General features: G+C 35.7%; 1 protein-coding gene across 1 annotated transcript; it reads left to right on the top strand.

Annotated features, from left to right (window-relative positions):
• Window positions 1-28: 28 nt before the first annotated feature.
• LOC149773751 (uncharacterized) lies at window positions 29-24,421 on the top strand. Its single transcript, XM_089946043.1, has 6 exons — window positions 29-1,437; window positions 9,313-9,549; window positions 11,576-11,650; window positions 12,450-12,542; window positions 12,888-12,971; window positions 23,297-24,421. The coding sequence occupies exons 1-6, from the start codon at window positions 1,381-1,383 to the stop codon at window positions 23,537-23,539; spliced, it is 789 nt and encodes a 262-aa protein (XP_089802169.1). The 5' UTR covers window positions 29-1,380; the 3' UTR covers window positions 23,540-24,421.
• Window positions 24,422-26,070: the final 1,649 nt, after the last annotated feature.

Below are 26,070 nucleotides of genomic sequence, written 5' to 3'. Positions count from 1 at the left end.
TGAAGGAGTTCGTTTTAGACGTCTAACGTTGCTTTGGGAGTCAGTTGAAGGAGATCATCTTAGACGCCTAGCATTGCCTTGGATATCAAAGAAAGGAGTTATCTTAAAATTTTGAATACCAATAAATGTTACTTGAAAATACAAGTCAGACATTGCTAGTGAAAACAAAACATGTTCGAGTATATCTATAATTTGTGTGCACCATCAGGATAACCCACACGTAAAGGGCATACTTAATGGGGAGATAACCCTCCTTGCAACTGACAGCCTTCATGGGGAGATAACCCACATGTAATGGACAGCATTAATGGGGAGAACATCCATATTTTATTCCTCTATAGACATACTTACATAATGGTACAAGGAAACGAAGTGAAAGGGTATTGATACTCGATCTCGTTTTTGATTTTTGATAGAAACGAATTGTATTCTCACTCTTACTGATTATTAGTTCATCAAATTATCGCAAATTTTCTGCTCATCTTGATTAATCTGTGTGTGACTTGGATTTTTAACTTAGCTAATCTGATTGCAGCGGAAAACAATCCTGAGTATCTATTTATTATGCTGTTACAACTACTACTATTGCTATCGCTACTATTACTAATACTAATACTACTACAACATTTTTCACTACTGCTATTACTACTACTACTACAACGACGATAACGACGACGGAGGAAATTACTACTACACTACTTTGTCACTACTACTACCACAGTCACTACTACTACTACGTTACTTTTGTCACTGCTACTACTACTATCTTCACCACTACAATTACCACCACCACCAATACTACTACTATTAATACTACTGCCACAACTGCAATACTGAGAAAGATATTATATACATGCGAAAGGTGAAGTCGAAACAGTGGTGGGTCATTGGTGATAGAAATAATAGTAGTTACAGTATTAAATATGGGGGGGGGGGGGGCGTTTGGACGTGTTACTGTTTGTAGATATTAATCTTTACTGCTGACATGGCTGTGTATAGGTGCAGACACTGCTTTTGGAATCGGACATATTGGCGTGACCTCTAAAGCTATTGTTAGTGTTTATGTAGACAAAGATAAGGTCCTTAACTAGACTTGACAATTTGAATTGGCTAACACCTCTAACCATGTTATGATAGATACATGCCTATACATAAATTGCTCCAGATTTTAAACAAAGGAAACTACGTGTACAACTGTATAAAGCTTTGTATGTTAAAGCTAGATAATTGAGTGTGCATTCGGGTGTGTGCGGTTCTTTTATGTGCAAGTTGATAAGACAATATTAATATGTTAATTTTGCTTAAGACGGACATTGTTTGGTTGCATATTAAAAGGGAAAGTGGTATCGGTTGGATATTTCATCTGTAATCCTGATAATCATGCTGAGTAAGGGGAAACTTCAGACTCTCCATCTGGCTGGATATATTGTCCTGGCGGTAAATCTCTCTCTCTCTCTCTCTCTCTCTCTCTCTCTCTCTCGTGTAACAAACATATACGATAACGCATTCCTGCAAAGGGATACAAGTAATCGACCCACCACACAAACAGATAACCATCTGACAGATATGTGTATTTTAAAATGTACAATCATTTACATCGTTACAACATTTGACTTTGCATACGTTTATTGCAAGCTAACAAAGCTCTTTGCAACCACTTGCAAATTTATTTTCACATAATTGATAATGGTCATTTTCATTCGTATGGTGTTTCAAGGCGGTTTCCTTCAAATCGGTTATTACCTGATGCGTGCGGTATTACCGTATACCGGTTTACTGCGAGATTTTTTTCCGGTGGTACGTACCACGGTACTTTTTCACTGGACCGGCAAGTCTATAGTTGCCGTCAGTAAGATATGTATGGAAAATCCTGATTAATCTTGATACGACTTAAATGATATTAGCGTCGTGTTTTCATTATTCATGAAAAAATAGTTCAGCAAATTCACTTTCTTTTTACAAAACAGTTGTTTCTGTCACAAAATTTAATGGTGAATATTACGAATATAATTTTATTACATACCGATTTAATCATATATATCTAATTTGGCGATCGATACGCATGGTCCATCTTTGATTTTGTATCGCACAACTAAAAGTTCCTTATCACAAACCCAGTTTCAACTACTTCTACAACATGAAATATTAAAGAATAGTCCACATGTAAACTATAGGGAATGATTTATTGCTATGCATTTCAAATTTCTAAAAAATGTCAACACACGATTGTAATCTTAAGAAATGTAGTCATAGTGATTATGACGCTTTTTCTAATGGGGATAATGGTTGAGTCTGTGTTTATGTGTATTTCACAGTATCTTCTACCGAGAGATTAGAGTTAGTTGAGTATGACAACAATATTTTGGACAAAATGTTCGACAGTGAGTTCTCGTACAAAGCTGGTGTTTCCAACTGACATCAAACATGATAGAGAGGGAGAGACCACGTACGTTGAAAGTGAAAATTTGTATGGAAAGTTTACAAAAATACAAAGTAAGAAAGACTTTAGGAATTCAAGTCAACATCCAAGGCATGGTTAGAAAAGCCTCTACATTCGGATAAAACTTTGCCCCTGTTTAAACTGGTGCCTACCTGGTTATATCAATTAAACCGGATGGTTTGTACCAAGAACCAGATACCATAGAGTTAAGAACACATATATAGACAGATAATTAATATGGCTAGAACATGTGATCTTCAGATGAGTTTGCAAAAGGCAAAAACAAAAACAAAAAATGCTGAATTCTGGGCTCAACGACCTTAAACAAAAACGGTTAAAGAAACCGGAGAAAAAACAAACTGGAGTCATAAAGCTTGTCAACCGAGTATACAGTGGCCGTAGCAAAGGAATGGAGTCACGAAGCTTGTAAATCAAATACACAATGGCTGTAGCAATGAATATAGTCATGAAGCTTGTAAATCGAGTACACAATGGCTGTCGCAATGAATAGACCCATGAAGCTTGTAAATCGAGTACAAAATGGCCGTAGGATTGGATGGATTCATAAAGGTTGTAAATCGAGTACACAATGGCTGTAGCAAAGGAATGGAGTCATAAAACGTTTAAATCGAGTACACCATGGCCGTTACAAAAGAATGGAGTCATAAAACTTTTAAATCGAGTACACAATAGCCGTAGCAAAGGATTGTAGTCAAGAAGCTTGCAAAACGAGCACACAATGGCCGTAGCAATGAATGGAGCCACGAAGCTTGTAAATCGAGTACACAATGGCCGTAGCAATGAATGGAGCCACGAAGCTCGTAAATCGAGAACACAATGGCTGTAGCAATGAATGGAGTCATGAAGCCGTTCCCAGCTGCAGCACTGATGACACAGAGATGTATATTAATTTTACTGTGGACTCGAATTTGTTTATTAAATATGAGAATACAACTGCATTTGCATCATAAAGACAGACGTATCACAGAGAGCAGCAGCTGTTTTAAATATGACGCAAATTTAGAAGACTACATCTTGTTACAATATTGTTGTTTGCACTTTTATCACTTGAGCACAAGCAGGAAATTGTATGTTTGATAACATTTTAAATTCTTGCTACTGTTCAAGTAGAAAATATAGAGGACAAAATATTGATTAGATTTTCGTATTAAAAATGTCCAGATGATTCTGAAAACAAATCTAGTCCGCATGCAAAAAAGGGGCTGAATCTTAGTTTCGTTAAAAATATCTGCTTAAATTAAACCTTTAAGTTCAATGCATCAATTATTTCTTGTCAGGTAATTAAAAAATAGAGAGTTTGAAAGTACCGTAAAATAATGAAATTTCTGTAAAAAAAAATACTGAATGTATTTAGGTACTGTTAATCTGGAAATTTACCCGGAAATTTACTTGGAAGTAGAATTTGTGTCTTCATTAGGTATGGTGCATGAAGAACATAAAGATTATTCACTGATCCGCAACCTACGCTTCATTAGAAACATAAAGAAACATCCTTTTGCCTATGACTGCAGATTAAATCTATTGATACACCCTACACCATTTTTAAAAAAATTCAAAGCTAAAGAGTAAATAACCATATCAGCAATGCAGACAGACAGGTGACTCAACTGCACATCTAGGCCTAGTCCAGTTTACTCGCGTCAGTTGGGAATGTTTTAGAGGGTTGTACAATATCTTTCATAAAATGGCAAATGCCTAATTCATATTTTTAAAATTATACATTACACAAAATAAAAAAGAATGTGTGACTAAAAATATATGTGAAGAACTACAAAACCGGGTAAGTGTTTTGTTCGAATCGGGGTAAAGAACGCGTTTAAGATGGTGTATAAAAAAAACCACACGTCTCAGCCTATCAGATTAAAATATTTCTACGCTGCATCAAACTCTTTCTTTCCGCCCACTCGGAATAAAACATATTTGTTGTTTTGTCTATATATTAGTGATTCTTTAATCACATTTTGGACATGTGTTTCATATGCCACAAGCCGTAGACAAATAGAATTTTGTGATACACATAATGGCCAAATCCAACCTTCGGAAAATTTCAGATTACCCCCTCCCCCTCCAAAAAAAAAAAAAAAAAAAAAAAAAAAAAAACGAACAACGCATATAATGTGTTAGTTATTTACTAGTATATGTGAATGTGTTAAGTATATGTATTATTCCTTTATAAGGCTGCGAATCATCCTGCAATTTTTCAGGAGCGCGCTTGTTTTCTATCTGAACTTTACGTAATTTTCTTAAGTTCACTAAATATTTTCTCGTTTGTTGAGTAAGTTTGCCCCATCTAATAAATATGTTGCCCGAGTGTTGGAATCCCACTAAAGGCTTTCCCGCTTATTATATCAACTGTGTAGCAAGTAAATTGATGGCTTCATTATGAACACTTTCGAATTTGATCAATAGTCACTCGAATAGCACGATGTCTATAACACCTATAGCACAATCCTAATCATCCCACTTAGTTACAGACTTTAGATCGCAACATGCAACTTTTAACAAACACATAGCAATTTCATCTATTATAAAGTACTGGCCATTTAAATTTTGTTGTAGGGTGGGGTGGGGGCTGAAGTTTTCTTTCTGGCTGAAATATTTTGTGATCTTTTATCTCAAATTAATTAATATTTTTTTTTCCAAACAATATCGTGGATATACTATGGTGTTATTTTACCATAAATCAGAGCAAGATATTTTTTCAACTATTGACGGACGTATCCCGGTATCTTTAGAAACACCTCGGTATATTGTCACGGAATGGTGTAAATGTTGTTAATTAAATACATGTACTCGGGTTTCGTTTCTTTTCTATGTACAACGATGCCCGAGGGTAATTATAATATGGTCTATGTATTTCGAAATCGTGAGTACGATTCGTCCTATGCCACACGTGCAAGGTGCCTTCGATAAGGAATAACGAAAATTCTAAAGGTATAAATACGTTACTACATGTAAAGGACCTTGACAATACTAATGGTTTTGTCAGCAAGCGGCCTGCTAAAAGGATTCGCACAACTACCACAGCTGTAGGGCTGAGTTTTGATGGTAGGAATATCCGGGGTGTCCGGTGTTGTCAGAGGGTAGAAACGTCCGTGTGTCCGGAGCGTTTAAGGTGCCGGAGCGTCTAATGTCTAGCGTCCGGAATGTCAAGAGTGACTAAGGTGACCCAGCTGTAGAGCCGTCAAAAGACCAGGGGGTCCGGAGGGTCTAATATTTCAAGTGTCCGGAGGGTCTAATGTTTCAAGTGATCATAGTATTCCGAGGGTCCGGAGTCTATATTGGTTGTGAAATTGATTCGGAGGAGCTGTGGAGCGGATATGGTGCACGGGTGACGGAGTGCATCTCCACACATGTATTTTTAGCTGTATGCTAATTTTGGGTTAGTAAGACCCAGTGTATTATTCAGGACTGGAAGGATAGATTGTATATCCGTTCTTGTTTAGTGACATAATTTCGCTACGTGAGCGAATACATTTTTTACTATGTGTAAAGACTTACATTGTTTACTATTTGAGTGAACTATATTCATCTTTCCATTATTGAATCATTTGTGAAATCATTTATCCTGTGTTTTAGGGTTACTGAACTAAATTTATTTGTATATTTTTTCCATCTTTGAAACTGTGCGTTTTTTATGTTAAATAGATCCAATATTTGGATTATAAATACGCACACATCTTCATAATCCACTACTCATATAAATCGCCACATTAAACCGTATATCTGTGTCGTCAAAACGTGTTCTGTTGTTAATCCGAAATATCCCACCCGGTTATCTTGTTACATATATAGTTCTAGTTATTACATAATTTTTCTCTCACCTGCCATAGTACTTTCGAAGTAGAGATTACTTTTCTTACAGCTACAGCTGCAGCTGCGTCGACCGTGACAATCTTTTACAATTATTGTTTGGGTTTCATTAAGTTAGATACTGGGTAAGGTCAGAGAATGCATCGACTCACGGACGGAATGAAAACACCGGATTGAGCGAAACACTTGTTTCTTTTTGTTTATCTCTTTTAGTGTATCTAAGTTGTTGATAGATATATGCATATTATTTGTCTTACTTTGTGATGTTGAAATACAATGTAAATTTGCTCTAGCCGCCTAATTACAACACATTACGAAACTCTTATTTCATACCGTCTTGTTTTTCCTTGCTTCATAACAATAAGCCTTTCCAAGACAAAAACGGTACTTAAACAACACGATATAAACACTTAACACAGAATAATTCCTTTATCAAAACACGTATACTTTAGTATATGCAAAGACTTTCTTAATGTGAAGTGTTATGTATATTTGATTTGATTTATATTTGATTTAATTGTTTGCAAGTTTTAAAATCTTTCTATTATTTTAATTTCATTATATGTCAAAATAATGTAGTTCGGTTTACTAGGAACTCGCACTTTTTCCAGAAAATAGTTTAACCTTGACTGTTCATTTCTGTAAACACATAAGGCTGACCTGGGTCCGACCTTAATTCAGATTTAGTAAAAGTCACATCAGCAAGTTCATTTTTATGTATTTTCTTATTGTGGGAGTAATAAGAATGAGAGCTAGGCTGTATTGAATACGTGACCTTAGGCTTGTAAATAGTTTTAGTGAAGAAAACAGCTTTCTTCTCGGAGTAAAATGATTGGTTCTTATCAAAGTCATACTAGGGCTACGTGATTTTTATATGTAAACATGATCACGTGATTCTCTATTTCGCAATTAAGGCATTTCCGAAACTGCGCATTAGTTAGTTTTAATAAGTGATGCTTAGAGAAAATTTAGCCAGTCTGGGCTTAAAAACGCTTGATGTCAAGTCGTTTCCTTCTGTTATAGCCAGCTTTCGAATTATATGTTAATTTTTCTTCAGATTATTTGTATTCTAAAAGATTAATTCATTTCTCTGAAAATATGTTTGTGCTCATACAGAATTCTTGAACAAAGACATTTCTTTAAAAGCAAATCGGGATTTCCAAAACCAGTGGATTATTTATTATTTCTACAAGGAACTGGAGACAACATCATTAAACAGGATACGTCATTGCCTTCCATCTAAGATTTTTCGTCGGGACTCGAACTTGAAAACATTAGAACATTTCAATATTAGGCTCTCTAAAATTGTATTCGTGGATTATTCTTGGATTATTTTTGGATTTGATTCTTAAAACCTAAGTTCTTTTTCTTCTTCTCATTTTTACAGCATTTTTCCAGGGAAATAAATATTTGTTATATTTTTCAAAACTTGTTGTTTTCACTCTTTCTTGTGTTACTGTTTATTCGAGCTTAAACACGCAACGTAAAAGAAGCAATTATGGAGACTCCATCCTATGAAACTAATGCAGTTAGTATAAAGTCTCGTGAATACTGCACATTATGTTCCTAAACATTGGCTAATTACTCGATTGAAAAATATCTTCCTAGCATCGACTGCACATATTCAACAAATAACTAACTCAAATCTAATAAAGCTATACACGAAGAAATACAAATTACACATACTCTAGGTTTCTTACAATAATTTAGATTTTTTGATGGACTCTCTGCATATTAATGTTATCATCATCAACAACACCAAAAACAATTATAACATGATCATCGTTGCCGTCATCATCAATGATATGGTCATTGTTTGTTGTTGTGGTTATTTTAATCATGTGTCCACCTCTGTTAAATAATTGGGCAGTTATCCTAGGTTAGAAGGCAGGAGCATATGCCTTCTCGAAAAGATGGAATTCGTCGAACTGGGCGTTGCGCCTTAGAGCAACGTCAAGCATTATCGTGCCTAGTAAATTAAAGCAACCTAACCTTGAGCTCTCTCCAAGTATACAGTTCAAAGGACATGATTTAGTTTTTCAAACATAATAATTAAACAATATTTAAAGATTCAAAAAGCCGACACATGGGTCATCATGTTTATAATTTTAAACTTCAGAAAGCCGACACATGGGTCATTTATTTTCAGTTTAATGTTCAGAAAGCCGATAAATAGGTCATTATGTTCAATTTAAAAATTTAGAAAGCCGACACATGAGCCATTATGTTCAATTCAAAAGTTCAGAAAGTCGACAAATGGGCTATTATGTTCAATTCAAAAGTTCAGAAAGCCGACAAATGGGTCATTATGTTCAATTCAAAATTTCAGAGAGCCGACAAATGGGCCATTATGTTCAATTCAGAAGTTCAGAAAGCCGACAAATGGGCCATTATGTTCAATTCAGAAGTTCAGAAAGTCGACAAATGGGCCCTTATGTTCATTTCAAAAGTTCAGAAAGCCGACAAATGGGCCATTATGTTCAGTTTTAAAGTTCAGAAAGCCTACACATGGATCACTTGTCCAGCATATGCAAACATATTTTATTCAGCAATTCATCATTGCTTAGTCACGTGATCGTCAGAACATATATGTATTTATTCGAACGTAATGGTGGCATCGTTGACGTTTCCTTCTTTGAAAATATTCTATATCTGGCTAATGTTTTGGTTACATAAAGAGGCAAGATATGCTTTAATTGTTATATCTGATAATATAATCATATTTGTATCGATTTAAAGGAGACAGGTCTCAGTGTAAGATGATTTCAGTTTAGTCTGGTACTCTATATGGCTAGCGCGCTTTTAGCGAATTCCAAATCGATTTGACATCCCAACATAACTATCAAAATATTTAACATCGGATTGAAGAGGTCAGATGAAACTCAGAATATATATATATATATATATATATATATATATATATATATATATATATATATATATATATATATATGCATGTGTGTGCGTGTGTTTATGTGTAGTTGTCTTCCACGTAATCAAAACCTATAATATATAATGAATTTTTATATATCCTACAGATATTGGGATTCTTGACGATTACATTGGGAATAATTCAACAATCTGATCTGGAACCCATGCCGAGCAAAGAAATTCTACTCGAAGCACACGCAGATGAACATAAATATTCGAATTTATCCTCTCTCATGCAGGATTTTCTGGTGGGAAATACATTTCAAGGAGTTATAACCATAGTTTTCTCCACAGTTTTTCCATTTATATTTTGGAAACGGAATTCACAGCTATTTCTTACCCTAGTAAGCAACATTTGTATTATATATTAAGTGATGTGTTCAAAACTGTAATCATCTATCCTGTGGGCCGTTTTCATGTCACTTATAAAGACCGCCTGTAGTGTGTTGTTTATCCTACCACTAACTTGGAATATGTATATGAGGATGCTCTTTCCCCTCCATCCATCTGTCCGTCAGGTTAATCTTTCGATTGTTCAATTTTCAAGTATTGCACTATGATCACGTCTCTTGTCCACGTGTCGGCTTGATGATAAACTTAACAATTTAAGTAATAAAAAAATAATTGTTTTAGTAAAATGTTCAGGAACATTTTTATTGGAAAAAGTTAATCATGCATGTTAACTCATTGTCTCCGCATGCCAATTTATATACATCATGAAGAGGTTTCCCTGTTCCAAGTTCTGTGGAGTACGCATAATTCATGCTAAGCAAAAGCGGGTGGTATTAAAGACAAGGAGACAAATGTACGTCTGCAATGATACCAACTAATGTATAATCTTTATTAACTTCCTAAAATACATCCGAAAGAAAGATAATTAGGGTAAATTTGCTGTTTGGAGTAAAATGACATCACGACACAAAAGTCGTAGGTCCATGAAGCCCCTAATCCCTCCCAGAAAAGGATGTCCAAAAATTAATTATCTGTTCATGCGCAGAATGAAAACAGCTGTTATACATCTAAGTGTCCGGCAACACGAAAATCTCTCAGCAACGAATGTGTTTGGAAGCAATCGGAAGTAACAAAAAGAAACTGATTCATAATCACATTTCTGGCGAAATTATAATGCATTTCCAGGTGATAATAAGTGTATGTCCCTTACCGATACCTAAACATAACGATTTAATATAGCTATAAATTGGAGAGGGAGAGAGTTTTAATATAGCTATAAATTGGAGAGAGAGAGAGAGAGAGAGAGAGAGAGAGAGAGAGAGATTTAATATAACTATACGTTGGAGAGAGATTTAATTTAGCTAAAAATTGGAGAGAGAGAGAGAGAGAGAGATATTTAATATAGCTATAAATTGGTGACAGACAGACATACATACATACAGATAGCTACCTGTCTTTATACTAGGTTCGATAGTCAAGAAACTGTCAGGACTAAGAATATTGAACTATTAAGCAGATTTTTAAATAATAAATTTTCTATAACCTCTATGAGTAGGGCTAGAGTTATCTGAATTTCGGCATGATCTTTTCCTTGTATGTATCCGTATAGGCCAGTGTTCAATGATACCGAACATTTTTAAATAAGATTTTTCATTTTCCTCTTTTGAGTTCTTTTTTTATGTATTCGGACTTTCTCGTGACTGTGGGAAGAAGTCTTTTTGTATTCGGATTACTTCGTGACTATTGGAAAATGTATTTTTGTACTTAGACTATTTCGTGACTTTGGGCAAGCTATGTAATCTGACTATTTTGTGTCTATGGGACGATGTATTTTGTACTCAGACTTTTTCGTGACTATATGGCTATGTGGTTTTGTGCTCTGACTATTTCGTGTCTACGGGGCGATATTTTTTTGGTATTCAGTTTATTTCGCGACTATATAACGATGTATTTTTTGTATTCAGGCTGTTTGGTGACTATGGAACGATGCTATATTTGTTCCCAGATTATTTCATGACTATTAAACGATGCATGTTTGTACTCACCTTAACTATTTGTGCTCAGTCTGTTTCGTGACTATGACTAATGCATTAAATGATATCTGCTTTTGGTAGTTGTATAAATGTGACAAAATTATTATAAATATGAAAACCTAACAGATAGAGGAATTTGCGACTGTATGTAAGACCAAAGTGTAGCTATGCGAAAGAAAAGGAGTAAGAACCTCTCACACACAAATAGAATATAAAATTATAGACAGAGTAACTAAACTGATATATTCATTTTCAATATAACAATGCTTTTTTTCCACAACGCACAAAACTATAATTTGGAGGTTTGTTTACGTATGTGTTTCTCGAATTTCCAATACAATTTCAATAATGCTGCTATAAAAAAAGATGCATGTTTACTTTTCAGTGTTTATCTCTCACGCCTGTGTTGTTAATTTACCAAGGAATTCTGTTGGATATGTGGATAGAAATTAAAAATGAGGTAAATATCTATTGTGATCTCTTTAAAACAACTTAACTTTATTTAAAACATATACATATATTCTATATCCATATACCAGTATTAGGTGATTTCGACAAGCTAGTGGTGGGGGCAATGGGGAGAAGATAGGTGAGGATTCTTATCAGGCTTTCAACTTCCGTTTGTTTGTTTTTCAATCGAAATTGAGTAAATTAAACTTTTTGCACTAGCAATGTTAGCATTCAACAACCGTCAACCGTTTTATATATTTTTATTTAAGTTTATTTGCGGTAAATGATATGTAAAATGAGTTGAAAGCATGGAGGATTTTCATCAATTGTATGAATTCGATTAAACGTACGAGTTTGGATTTACTGCTTACCATTACATGGGTCTTTGTAATCATGCAAAAGGAATGCATATATATAGCTTAAACATACATGTATTGATTGCTTGAACATAGTTATATAGGTATTTAGTTGTTGTGTGATTGCTCATTAAACAGAATTACTGATTAAATATAATTACACCAGTATTTACTGACTATGCATAATTACACGTGTATTTACTGATTAAACAGAATTACTCCTGTATTTACTGATCAAACATAATTACATGTGTATTTAATAATCAAACATAATTACACGTGTATTTACTGATTAAATATAATTACACGTGTATTTACTGATTAAATATAATTATATCTGCATTTATTAATTAAATATGTTTATATAAGCACTTTTTAATCAAATATAATTATAACTGTATTGGATATTAAGGAACGAGCAATAAAATAAACTATTTATATTTTTGATTCAAGCTCGATTGCTGCAGAAATGAAGTACATAGTCAGAATTTCAGCGACATCACAAGTGCAAATGATCTTCACTGTATGAATGACCACAGTGCTAGAGTAAGTGAGTGTTTTTACTAATAATTTGGCATCATGACCCAGAGTAAGCGATACATTTTTTCCACAGTTGAATTGGATCAGTAGTTCCAACACGTATGCACGTACTTAGTCAGAATTTTACATACCTAAAATAAATGTTTGCTAGTATATATATATATATATATGTATATATATATATATATATATATATATATATATATATATATATATATATATATATATATATATCCAAAATTCTCTTATCGTTAAATTGCATATTTGAATACTTTCATTTTTTTGCTTACAGATATAAAATAGAAATTTGTGTTGCCTTCATTTATATAAGATATTTATATTTTTCACTAGAGCTGCTTTGACGGGTATGTAACGTGGATCAACAAATGGTATATTTCGTGCTTTTCCCTCGCATCTGTTCAAGTCGCAATGGAAGTAAGTATAAATACCTCTTCAAACATTTTTTGTTTTCATGTTTTCGTTTCTCCTTTTTAGGCCTAAGATTGTTTTTACATTTTGGAGCATATGAGCATAAAATGCTTTATAAAACGTCCACAAACTAAGGTTGAATTTAAAATCGTTTAAATAAGAAACAAAACAAAGATTTACACAGCGAACATGTCTTGAAAAATAAACAACGGGGAACAATAATTTTTTTCGTATTGCGAGTGATACATTTTGAAATTCCATCCTGCCAGCGAATGTTGTTTCAGGAAATTACGATATCTACGTTATGCTTATTTAATACCATCAGCAAAACAAAAAAAAAACCAAAACAAACGAACAAAAAAAGCAAACAAAAAAAAAAACAAAAAAAACCAGCATTTGGCTTGGTTCGGTGTTTTACGGCAGAGATTATCTAGTGCAGAGGCAGTTTGATGAAGTCGCCTAGAGACACATTGATCAATCATAACACAGGCATAAACGTGTATACAGGCTCGCAACATTAAAACAAAATGCCGGAAGAAAGAACGGGGAGAGTTCATGTTAGAATTCTCACTTCATGTAAAGAATATAATGCTGCTACTGGTAACGACAAAGTAAGGAGAGATATTGATAAAAATGGCAGCATTGTTGGATCTGTTGTACTAATACATCTGTGTATGATGTTTTGTAATGAAATCACAGCCATGGAACAAGAACTACACACTTTCTATGACAAATTCCAGGAGTATGATCAGTCATGTTCTCTTTCAGAGCAAGTATTTAAACTGGCAACAAAAAAGTTGTTTGTTTTACCCCAAAATCCAAATCTTTGCTTAAATGGTAAACATTGTCAATATGGTTATCAATCGGTATTCAGTTTAATAATAAAACCAGAAGGAATATATTATTACGGAAAGTTGGGGTAAAACGTTAAATCTTTTAGATATTATGTGTTACTAATATCAGCAACAGCCACTACCTTAATAGGAATAAAACAAATCTATCACTATCTCCCTCCGTTGTAGTTTTTGCTTCCGCCATTTTTTTCGTCGCCAGTGCCTGTAAATATCGTGACCGTTGTGGTAGTATACACTACCTTAATAGGAATAAAACAAATCTATCACTATCTCCCTCCGTTGTAGTTTTTGCTTCCGCCATTTTTTTCGTCGCCAGTGACTGTAAATATCGTGACCGTTGTGGTAGTATACACCAGGACTGTTTCAGATGTTGACTTTATATATGTGGTACATATTACATTATACGTGGCGCATATTCCATTATACGTGGTGCTTATTTGCATTATACTTCGCGCGTATTCCATTATACGTGGAGCATATTTTATTATACGTGGTGCGTATTCCATTATACGTGGCGCTTAGTTCATTATACGTGGTACATGTGCCATTATACCCCGTGGTGTAGATTCCATTCTACGCGGTGCTTATATCATTATACGTGGTGGATTTTCCATTATACGTAGTATACGTGGTGAATTCTCCTTTATACCTGGTGCTTATTACATTATACGTGGTGCCTATGCCATGATACGCGGTGCATATTCTATTATACGTGGTGCATATTCCAATATACGTGGTGCAATCCACTTTATATACATTGCATTTTACATTATACTATTTCAGTAATTGGATACTTTTCGCTTACATCCGAAGACCGGCTTTTGTTATGCATCAAATATTTACCCTCCCACTATGTAAATTCAGAGTTTCCTGGACCATTCACGTAGACTATATAATGTTCAAGCCTTTGATTTAGACCTGGCAAGGATGGGTTTTGACACAGAGAGGAACAGGTTCCGACTGGAGGAAAACATGAAACATTTGAAGAACGCAGGCGAAGACACGAGCGTTTTACCATCTACATTTGGTAAACTTCTGAGCAAATTTGATTTTCCATATTCGCCATGAAGATGGTCACCTAGGGTAAATCAGTATTTTCCTTAATTTTTTTAGCTGTATAAGACCATGGATTCCATTGTGGACCGTGTGGGTAAATATAAGCGTTGTTAACGTTAAAAAGACGAGCCGAAGGCCAGTTTATTTTACTGGTAATGCCCCTTATGTTTGCCCAGTAAGGTTTTAGCAACATTTACATAACCGAATTCATTCCATGATTTAACTGATTTATTTTATTGTTTTGTTTAAAGAGATTGTTTTAAAATTGAAACATTTTCTATTTTTGAAATATTTGCCCACAGTGAACCCCCATTATGTCAGTGAGGTCATAAGCGTACCGCGTGGTGGTGCGACGGTTTCGAAAGTACTCCCACTTTCGACAAATATTTTGTTCACTTATATTAAAAAAAAATAACTTTTGCAAAATGAAAATGTGCGCTATCTGATGAAAATGTCTTGCTTTTCATGAAATGGACGGTTTATGTGTAAAGTCCCTGTCCTTAAAAAACGTTTCTTCCATTAGAAATGTAACACTTCATTTCTAATGATATTGTGCAATAGTTTCGAAGCAATGTTTTCAATGTTATTCATTTGTTACGCATTCAAAAATTAATAAAGGGAGATAATAAATACACATGAATAGTTTTCACAGAATTTGTTCAAAGTCACACTTTCAAAGCTTTATTTTAAATCTGGACAAAATGATTATAAATAACTAATATTGGGGAAAAAATCACACTATCAGTTTCTAAATTCATTTGCATATCTCATAATGCTGCATATTTTAAGCTACTGTGGACAGGTACTTCGTTATCAATATTGTAATTTCTAAATAAGAAACACTGGTCTTTTATCCCATAATAAATTAGAGGTTAACATAAAACCACAGATTCCACAAGACAACCCCATTACACTAGCTTTTAGCTAAAATATGTACTACATGGAACATTTGTTCTATCGCAAATGGAATATGTATACTGCCTGTCTGATTTGCCGCCAAGACCAAAAGATAAAAATGGCGTCTTTCTTGTAACATACTCAAAAAGTGGGTAGGATGGTAGGGGTTTTAAAAAATGTATATATCTTTAATAATTGTTGATTTTATAGTTATTTTAAGTTAAGAAATGCCTTTCAAACACGCGGCTGCTCCATACTCAGCCATACATTGAAAGATAAAATGTAAAAACTACATCACTACCGACCTATTTATAAATATTGTGGGTATAATAAAAAGCTGTTGGGGTAAAATTGTGTGTCTGTCAGGTTACAGGAAACAAGTAATGTTTTGCTTACTGGGGAAAAAAATGAAAGAATCAAGTGTCAGATCAATCAAATTATTAACTGGAACCTGTCCTATAAAATTCATATTTTTTTTGGCCGAAACAATGCTTTTCTATAATCCTAGTTTACTCTGATCCCTTCCACCCATTTTATTTTGAGGTGTCCATAAATGTCAGAACATCTAAAATAGGGCGTGAAGGTCAGAGGAAGATCTGGCTACTTTTCCTGTGGATTCTAATTTACTGTGGATTATAATTTACTTCTAATTTACTGTGGATTCTAATTTGCTGCACTAAATGGACATTTCTTTACAATGATACCTTTGCTTTGCCGAGGAAAATATTGATATACCATAGGGGAGTGTCTTCATTTATGGCGAACATCTGAAATCAAAACTGGCGCAGAAGTTATCTTGAAGATCATTCATGTCTTTGCTGGCAGTCTTCATATTTTCCCCTGCAATCGGGCCCTGTCCCTCATCGTGTCAACTCCCATCCTTACCAGGTCTATATGAAACAGTGACTCGATTATTATATCATCGACTTCTTGTGCTACGAACCTTTAAATAGGCGTTCCTAGAACAACCGAATTGAGCGTACATGTGAACTTTTCAGATGACATTATCTCACTTTGTGAGGGTAAATTTTTGATGTAAAGAACCAAACCTCACAAGTGTCAGCGTTTTCTAAAAACCGACCACTTCTGTCTTAACATTATGCGATTGCGGTCTGCGTGCAAGATTTACTTGCCTCCGAAATTGAAGGGCTTGACAACATGTAAATCTATGACCTTCGAAATTAAAGATCTGACATGAGCAATATTACGTTTTAGCAAAAGCCCTTCTTAACATATTGTTACACAGATTTTTTTATTTTTATTTAAGTTATAATCAGGGCATATATTAGCAAATCATGAAAATAACCAAATCAGTGGAGCCATGCGTTTGCAACTATATTGTTACTTTTAACATACAGACGTGTCTTCAGAGCTGGTCGGGGAAGGGATAATATCCAAAAATTGGATAGTAATTCGCCAGATGGAAGAGTCGCTTATTTCGCGACCAGGGCGCAGAGTGCATGTCAACAGCTCGTCATAGGAAGTACTCGGTAACGTCCGTAAAAGTAGCGGAAAGTATCATATTGCTTAATTAGTAAAATGTAGAAAGCACTGCATATAAAGTTGATTAGGCCATGTATATTGGAATATGGAACACGTATAACGTCATATGCAGCACGTATAGTGTAAAATGCACCACGTATAATCGAATACGCATCACGTATCATGGAATATGCACCACGCATAATGTCATAAGCACCAGGTATAGTGGAATATCCACCACGTATAATGAAATAAGCACCATGGGTTCGATCCCCGGCCGAGTCATATCAAAGACTTATACAAATGGTACTAACAGCTGCCTCGCTTGGCGCTCAGCATTAAGAGGCTAGTGTTAGGACTGGTCGGCCTGGTGTCAGGATAATGTGACTGGGTTGGACATGATGATACATGTCTGCAGCATGATGCCCCAGTGCTAGACATAGCTATAAACCGCCACACTGCAGACATCGTAGTGATATGACTGAAAAAATGTAAAAGCTACGGTAAAAATCTGAATCACACACACACACACACACACACACACACACACACATAAGCACCACATATATAAAAAGTTAACAGCGGAAGACAGTCATGGTGTTCTATATCAGTAGCCGACTCAGGCTGATGTGGTGGTGATTATTTGAGCCGGCGCCATTTCTACCTCGAGACAACAAAGTAATCGGTTATTGAGTAACATGTAGTAATGTGATAATAGCGATTTGAGACCGGCTGACATCGCGGCTCCAAATCCTTCAACTCCTTCTAATACCCACATGATATTTCCACACTAAGGATTATGCACATACGTGCGCGAGATTATAAATCGCGTGGGCTCCACCCCAGTCCACCATAGAGGCGTCTCAATCAGACCAATGCACACAGCTAAATATAACATAATCTGCAGAGTTTGTTTCCTTTGTGAGAATATATTAAACTATAACAATGCATTACTATAGCAGTGTTACCTTTGTATATATTTTGCGGATATTATTTTATTTCCCAAGAAAATTGATGCTTATGTATTTTGAAAGGATTCACGAACATAACTGAAGCGATAATCACAGTGACTTCGATAACTGAATTATTTTTATTAAGTTTTACAAATCTTGTTGGCTTTGCTTCTTTCGTTACTTAGTTTATGACCATAAAGTTTTAACAAGTGGAATTCAATGACAAATCCACGCCGGTTACATTCCCCGCCAGTTATATCGAGCCACGAAGAACGGATCAGCTAAGAAGATAAAACTCTCGGCTGTTTTTTAAACAACGGCGCACTTGTCTGTTTAGCAGGGTGGGTGGGTTTGGAGGGGGGGGGGGGAACACGGTAAAGGCGTAATCCGGGTATTTTTAGGTGTTCGTGGTGCCAAATTCTCAGCACGCACTATCGCTGGAGACATAAATATTCTCAGGGAGATATTTCATATGACTGTTGGTCAGTTTTACAAGTGAAGAAAGGTAATAAGTTAATAAAAATTATCGTGGCGACACAAAGTAGTCTCAGCACAATTACTTAACTATAATCGGTGGTTGTTGAAGATGAAACAATAAGGATGGTTGAGTTGGAGACATTGTTGACGAAAATGAAGAAGTACGACAACGTAGTGAACAGATAACAGATCGAGGCATAATGGACCTAAATGTGTAGATTATTTACATATAATTCAAACCGGGTAAATGTTTGTCAGTGAACTCAGTAATATATTGGTCTCAGTGGGGTGCCTCGTTGGGGGATCACACGGTCTGCAATAGCGCACTTACTTTTTTTTCTTTTTTGTTCTTTTGTTTTTTTGGAGGGTGCTCTCTCCTGTTTGATCGTCATAGACCAGTTAGGGAGGCCCTCCTGCCCTACTCCTTTTGTTATCTCTGTTAGAGGCATGTATGCTATGGTTTTATTCTTTGCTAATGTTTCTTTCATTCATTACACATATATATTTATATAATATGATTTTTTAAAATATATTTTTTCTATTTTTTATCTTTTTTATTATTCAATATTATACTCTAAGCATTCATCGTAGTCCACCAAGTAGGTTTCCATCATTTTATGTTCTTCTTGTCTCTTTCGTTTTCTTTTTTCTCTTCTTTTACTATTTGTTCCTAATTCAAATTCTTTTGTTTGCTCTTCTGTCAGGGTTAATTGTGCTGTTTCACTTAATTTGGTCTCTGCTGATGATGTTATTACAGTTGTTGGTTTGTTTTGCTGTTTATCCTTTGGTTCGTCTTGTTGATCCCGTCTTTGTTCTCGCTGTTTTAGTTTTCCCTGTTCTATGTTTTCTGACGTGGTTCTAATTTGCTTTTGCTTTGTCTTCGTCTCTCCCGTTGTTATTTCTCCCTTTTGTTTTTGTTGTTTTTTCTGTTCTTCCATCTCTTTTTGTTTCTAAGTTGTCTTTTGTCCTAACTCTTGCTGTTGTTTTTCCCTTTCGAGTTGTCCTGGACATTCTTTGTCTTGTTGCTGTTGTTTTTTTTTTTTTGTTTCCCCGTTCCGTGTTCTTGTTTTGTTTTCTTTTTCTGTTGTTGTTGAGTTTGTTTTTGTCTAGATTGTTGTTGTTGTGACATTTTCTTGTGTTCCTTTGAGCCTAGGTTTTTCTTCTTTTTGTCGTTGGTTGTTTCCCTGATGGAATTGTTGTTATTATTGTTTTGTCTGCTCTTCCTGGTTTTTCGGTTTTGGGAAGATACTTGCTGTCACAACATGGATTTGTTTGTTTTGTTCTTCGCTTATCGCCCCTTGAATCTCTTGATTACTCTGGTGTATATGTTGTTGTTGTTGTTGTTCCATCTGATCTTCCTGTTGGTTTGTTTTGGGGTTATTTCGGCCGTCGCTACATAGGTTTGTTTCTTTTGTTCATTTGCCCTTGTCCCTGCATGAGTCCCCTGATTGTTCGGGCATTTGTGTGAAGTGTGGCCCGTTTTCTCACACCTGTTGCATGTTCTGTTATGTATACAACCTTTGTACCATGACTTAGTTAAAAAACCGTGGAGGTAAAAGATTCTTTTCATTTCTCGCAATTTGCGTTTCTCAATTTCACAAATTCTAATCCCGTTGTATATAGATGTTTTTGGGATGGTTGCTAGTCTAGATGTTTCTACTTTTATCCCAGATTTTTTTTCTTCAAAGCTTTGTACTGTTGCTTCTAAGGGTATTTCCAAAGGTAGGTCTGATAGATGGACCTCTTTCGTTTGTTTCTTTATTTTCTTTAGGATTGGTGATGGCTCTTTTATTATAACTCTTTCCCCCACGATGTGAATTTCGCCGTATGGTATTATCGGCATGTTTCGTCTTGGGGCGTATAATGTAGCCTTTGTATCCATGCCTGTTTATTGAATACGTTTGACTCATATAATCTGGGTTACTTTGTAGGAGCATTCAAGAAAAGATCCCTTTTCTGTTTCCACTCTCTTTATCTTGAAAAATGTATCCAGCCTTCTTATCTCTTTGTGTGCTGCCCCCATGTTTTTTGTTTTTTATGTCATCGTCCTTGTACTTGTCACGTGAATACAGTTCAATAATTGTGGTTTCTATTTCACTTTTATACTTTGTTATTAAAGTTATGTTAAAATGTTCATGATTCTAATCCAAACTTAAAGAAGTTATGCGCCCTTACGAACAGGCTTGGTTGTCAATTGTTTTATCTTTTTGTTGACACCTCTTAGCTCCGTCCAGCATGTATGGCTGGTTAGAACTTAGAAGTGACACCCTGTTTTTCGGAGCCTTTCCTCCGGTGGACTTTCTCGCGGTTTGCTTTGTATGTGACCATTGCCGATGATAAATTAGACTTTACTTCTCAAGAAGGAGTATCACTTACGCGCACAAAAATCAGCCCAGGGGGAAAAATTATGTGGGTAGTGGAGGGGGTTTATGGATTCTGAACCGTTATTAGGCGGCTGGTTGTAACAAGATAACCGGGTGGGATTTTCGGATTCACAACAGAACACTTTTGACGATGATATAAATACAATGTTTAATAATGGATGACTTGAATGAGCAATTAATTATGAATATGTGCGTGTATATATAATCCAAATATTGGATTTAATTAACATAAGAACGTTCAGACTTAATGATGAAAAATACATATAAATTAATTTAGCAGCTACAAAGACAAGGGGTGAATGGTTCACAACGATTTGACAATGAAACGATGGATATGATTTGCTCAGGTAGTAAAGAATGTTGAATTTTACTCATGTAGTAAAATGAATTCACTCAGGTAGTGAACTTATAGTGATAAAAAAGGACAGATATACAACTTATCTTTACAGTCCAGAAAGATAAACTGGGTTTTACGAACCCCAAAATTAGCCCACGGCTAACAAATTACATATACGGAGATACATTCCGTCATCAGTACACCTTGTTTCAGCTCCACGGTTGCTACAGTTCAGCTTCACCGCTGCTACAGTTAATTCCTGTGGTTGGCTTTACAGTTTGCACCATGTCGACCCCGATCACTGATAACTTTGAATGCTCGGGTCACTCTGGTCACTCTAGACACCCTAGATACTCTGGACACTCTAGACATTAGACCCTCAGGACACTCCGAACACTCGGAACACTCCGAACATCAGACCCTCCGGACACTCCGGACATTAGACAGCTCTACAGCTGAAGATGTGCACATCCTTAAAGCAGACTGCTGGCTGACAAGACTTATCTGTATTGTCAAAAAATGTACGTACGGTGAGGTATTTATAGACATACATAGTTTGTGTATTGTAGGCATTCGGTTCGTCCCATCTAGAGCACTTCGCACGTGCGGCATGGGATTAACCGAACTCACTATTTCGAAATACGGCACAATATACATAGATCACCCTCGGGTATCGTTGTACACAAAAAACGAAACCCGAGTACATGTTGTTGTTGTTCTAGGGTTTGACGTCATTTTTCGGCACAAGATAGGCTATACATGGCGGCCAATATAACTGGTGGAGGAAGAACCCTGGAAAATCCAGGGAAGAACCACCGACCCACGAGAAGCTACTGGCAGGCTTTCCCACGTACCCACGCTAGCCGAGCCTTGGACTCGAACACACGCCGACAGAGGTGAGATGGCAGTGATCCGGAACGGTGAGCGCTTTAGACCACTCGGCCACTCGGGGCTCCCCGACTACATGTATTCAATAAATAAAAGAATTTAATTCCGTGACACTGGTCTTTTCGCTGCTATCACACCACTCATGTATATAATAGATAGGGCAATATAGTTACTCTCTGGCTTTAAATTGTTTGTGTGTAAGTGAATGACCTATCACTGTGTTGTATACATTACTATGTTTATAGGAAACGAGAGGAGGCGGTCATAGCTTTTATCAACAGACTTTTTTTTTCTTCTGTCGGAAGGAACTTCAAACAATACACATTTACATATTTCATTGCTATTTACATGTCTACTTGTATATTACAAATGTTGTGAAAGTAGTTGCAGTTTTTACCAGTTTTTAACTTTGTTATAATGCCAAGCCAGCTGAAAACACCATAAACCATGATCTGTTGTCTTTTGATGCACCGGTAGACCAGGGTTTACATTGTTTGTCCAATCTATTTTGGACTATGAGCGGGCGGTATGCTAATTATATTTATCAGGTATTGTCGTGTTACCGCCGCAACAAAATTTCGACAGGATAGAAGAAAAATACGATGAAACAACAAATCGATAACACGACATAACGACAATGCGACGACAGACAAATAAGCAAACAAAGAAGCAAGCAACAACTATCCTACCATAAAGTGACAAACCAAACTGGACAAAATTTCAACGCGAGGAATAATATTAATTTTGTCGTTTTATAGCAACATATTGGATGTAATGTCTTAATGTCTTTTTCACTCTGCTTTTGTTTTGTTATCGCTTTGTCGTTTCAGTTCATTTGCATTTTGTCGCAGGTACAAAAGGATGAAACAAGAAGGCAGAAAAGACCTTTTGAGGAATCTTTAATAAAACTCGTCAATTGTTAGTAGCTACATCCATAGATTTCAAAAGTACTTGACATTTTAGTAAATATACGAAATTGGTTTAATTGTATACTTTTTTTTAGGTTTCAATCATCTTATCAGCCATCATACTTTTGAGACAGGATGAAACAGTTAAATGGCTTCCTGGTTCATCTCGATCAAGACGTAAACGCCAAGGTCTTACCACTTCTTGGATAATCGAGAGCGACAAACAATCTCCAAACGAACGAAGAAGTTCTTTACCAAAACGAGAGTCTGTGAGAATAATCATAGCAACGGATAGACATATTTATTCTGGACTGAATGTTTTTACAGTAGACGTGTGACATGTTTATAGCTTACTAATAAATCACACGCATACAAACACATGAATACACACAGTAATTTTAATTACTGTCAAGCTCCGTTAATTTGAAGATTGGTGAGCTCGCAAATTTGTGATTAAGAAAACTGATAGTTTTTATCAGATTTGGACCCCTAGTTATTTTTTTATTGTAACACTCTTGTCAAGTCGGTGTATAAACTAGACAAAGTGGCAAAATCAGTAGCAGACTTCCTACACACCCATCTATTCTCTAGGATTGTCAGCCCTATTCTAATGTTTGGGTTTCGAAGCATTTTCGATCGCTTGAATCTTGTTTTAGCTGCCTTGTTCCATTAATCATGAGGTCAGCATACTCCAAAGTTCCAATGCCTAATAATATTAGTTATACAATCTGTCCCATACGAACTTCAAGTTGACCCCATAAATTTCGTACACGGTTACCTACAAACGACATAAAGAAGGTATCCTACCGAAATCTTTGCATTTGACAACATAATGGCGACCCCTCCAATCTTACCCCCCCCCAAAAAAAAAAAAACCAAAACAACAACAAACAAACCAAGAATAAAAAACTAAAACATAACAATATATGTAGGAAGAAGAATCCTAGTATTTGTGCTAAATATAATTTATTGAAAATTCTTCGACTCAATTAACTGGAATTTCTTGTAGGAAAAGCTACGCAGTCTTTTAGATTTAGTGAATCTTATCGTAAATGGTCAAGGCTGTTTTGTAACAACTCTAAAACATTTGTTATAAACCATGGAAATATTTTATCATTTTTAGGCTTGAAAGAGGATGTCGTCAAGGGGACCCTCTTGCGCCTTATTTGTTTATCTTTGGTGTTGTGATTTCAGCAAATAAATTTGAAGCAAAACGTGGACTACGAGGTCTCATCTTTGAAGTCAGTGAGCATAAATTGGGTCAATATGCCGATGACGGTTTTATTTTTCTCGATGCATCTTCGCTTTCTCTTAAGGCAACTATGATTATCTTTCAAGGCTTTTCCCCCTATTATCTGGACTTTAATATAACATAGCAAAACAAAGATTATTTGGATTGGAAACAAAAAATATTCCATTGAAAGAGTATGTTCCGATATGGATTCCACTGGTCTTTATCTAAGTGAACACTCCTTGGCATCGATATTTCTCCGGACTTGCGACAAATGGTGGAAATTAATTATAGAAAGAAACTAACGAATGCTAAAGCATATTGGCAAGCTGGAGTCAAAGACATCTTTCAGTAGTAGGTACAGTAACTGTTGTAAAAGCCTTTGTTCTGCCCATGTTCATACATTTTTTTTCAGCACTTCCAAACCCATCATCAAAAATTGAAGCAGAACTAGATCGTACTTTATTTACGTTTGTGTGGGATGGTACATCATCGTAAGCCAAGGTTCTACTAAGTCAACCCTATCTACACCTTGGCGGTTCGAGCAAGGATTTGAGTGCTTTGTCCTAGCGATATCTGTTGGATTTCATGAGTTACCGTCCTTAGTATGCAATGCCAACTAATCAAAAGCGTGTAACAGCAGTGCATTGTAGGTCGGTCGAAAATGGTGGAGGCAATTGACTTCAGAATAATACTTTATAAGTTTAACACCGAAACTATCACTACTTACCAGAGAGAATCCATTACAGGTGTATTTGGGTCCCAGGTATTTGTACAAAGCACGAGCGGGTAGTGGAAATAGCTTATTTATGAGTCCATTCAAGTTAAGTGCTTCCCTTGTCTCGATCAGATAGGAAATGTTTTCCAATTTGAACAACTTAATTTTGATTTGATGCGGTGCCACCGCATCCAATGAAATTCACAATCACAAAGCACAGAAATATCTGCTCCATCTGCCACAGGTTGATAGGGTTAACATATTGGAACCTTGACTAGAAAGATGGGATTGGTAAAGTAGAAAGAATTAAACGTGGCATATTAGTATTTTGGCTAAATATTATATTTACATTTGAAGATTCGATAGTTTTGTGCCAAGTTATGTTAAATATTTCTTAAAAGAATGGCAGCAACCATGAACATGCAACTCGTGCAATTCGGTAAACAGGAAAAAATACTGTAATATTGCAAAGTCTGTGTCACCTAGACGCCATATAATTGTGTCAGTCTAATATATGTCTCTAAAATGATTGCGTTCTATATGCATATGTGCAATCGTGTGTGTGTGTGTGTGTTCTTTCTTTCTTCTGTGCATTACATATATTGTCACTAGTCAATCTGATAATCAGAACTCTTTAATTGTAAGGTGAAACTTGGATGGTGTCACACGACCCATTGGTCAACCTATTACGGGGATAATTAAAATAAACATAAAAATTGTACCTACAAAGCTAACATAACTGTCAATCCCCCGTATCAGCACCGTCATTCTCCTGTATCATTGCCGTCAGTCCCATGTATCATCACTGTCAATCCTGCGTATAAGCACTGCTAAAACCCCTGTATCAGCACTGCCAATCCCTGTATCAGCACTGTAAATCTCCTGTATCAGCACTGTCATTCCCCTGTATCAGCAGTGTC

Source organism: Sinohyriopsis cumingii, unplaced genomic scaffold (genome assembly GCF_028554795.1).
Source record: "Sinohyriopsis cumingii isolate HCF-2022 unplaced genomic scaffold, ASM2855479v2 utg000615l, whole genome shotgun sequence".
In the NCBI taxonomy this organism is placed as follows: domain Eukaryota; kingdom Metazoa; phylum Mollusca; class Bivalvia; order Unionida; family Unionidae; genus Sinohyriopsis; species Sinohyriopsis cumingii.
Note: the sequence above shows the minus strand (reverse complement) of the source record. Positions and strands in the feature narration are given on the sequence as shown.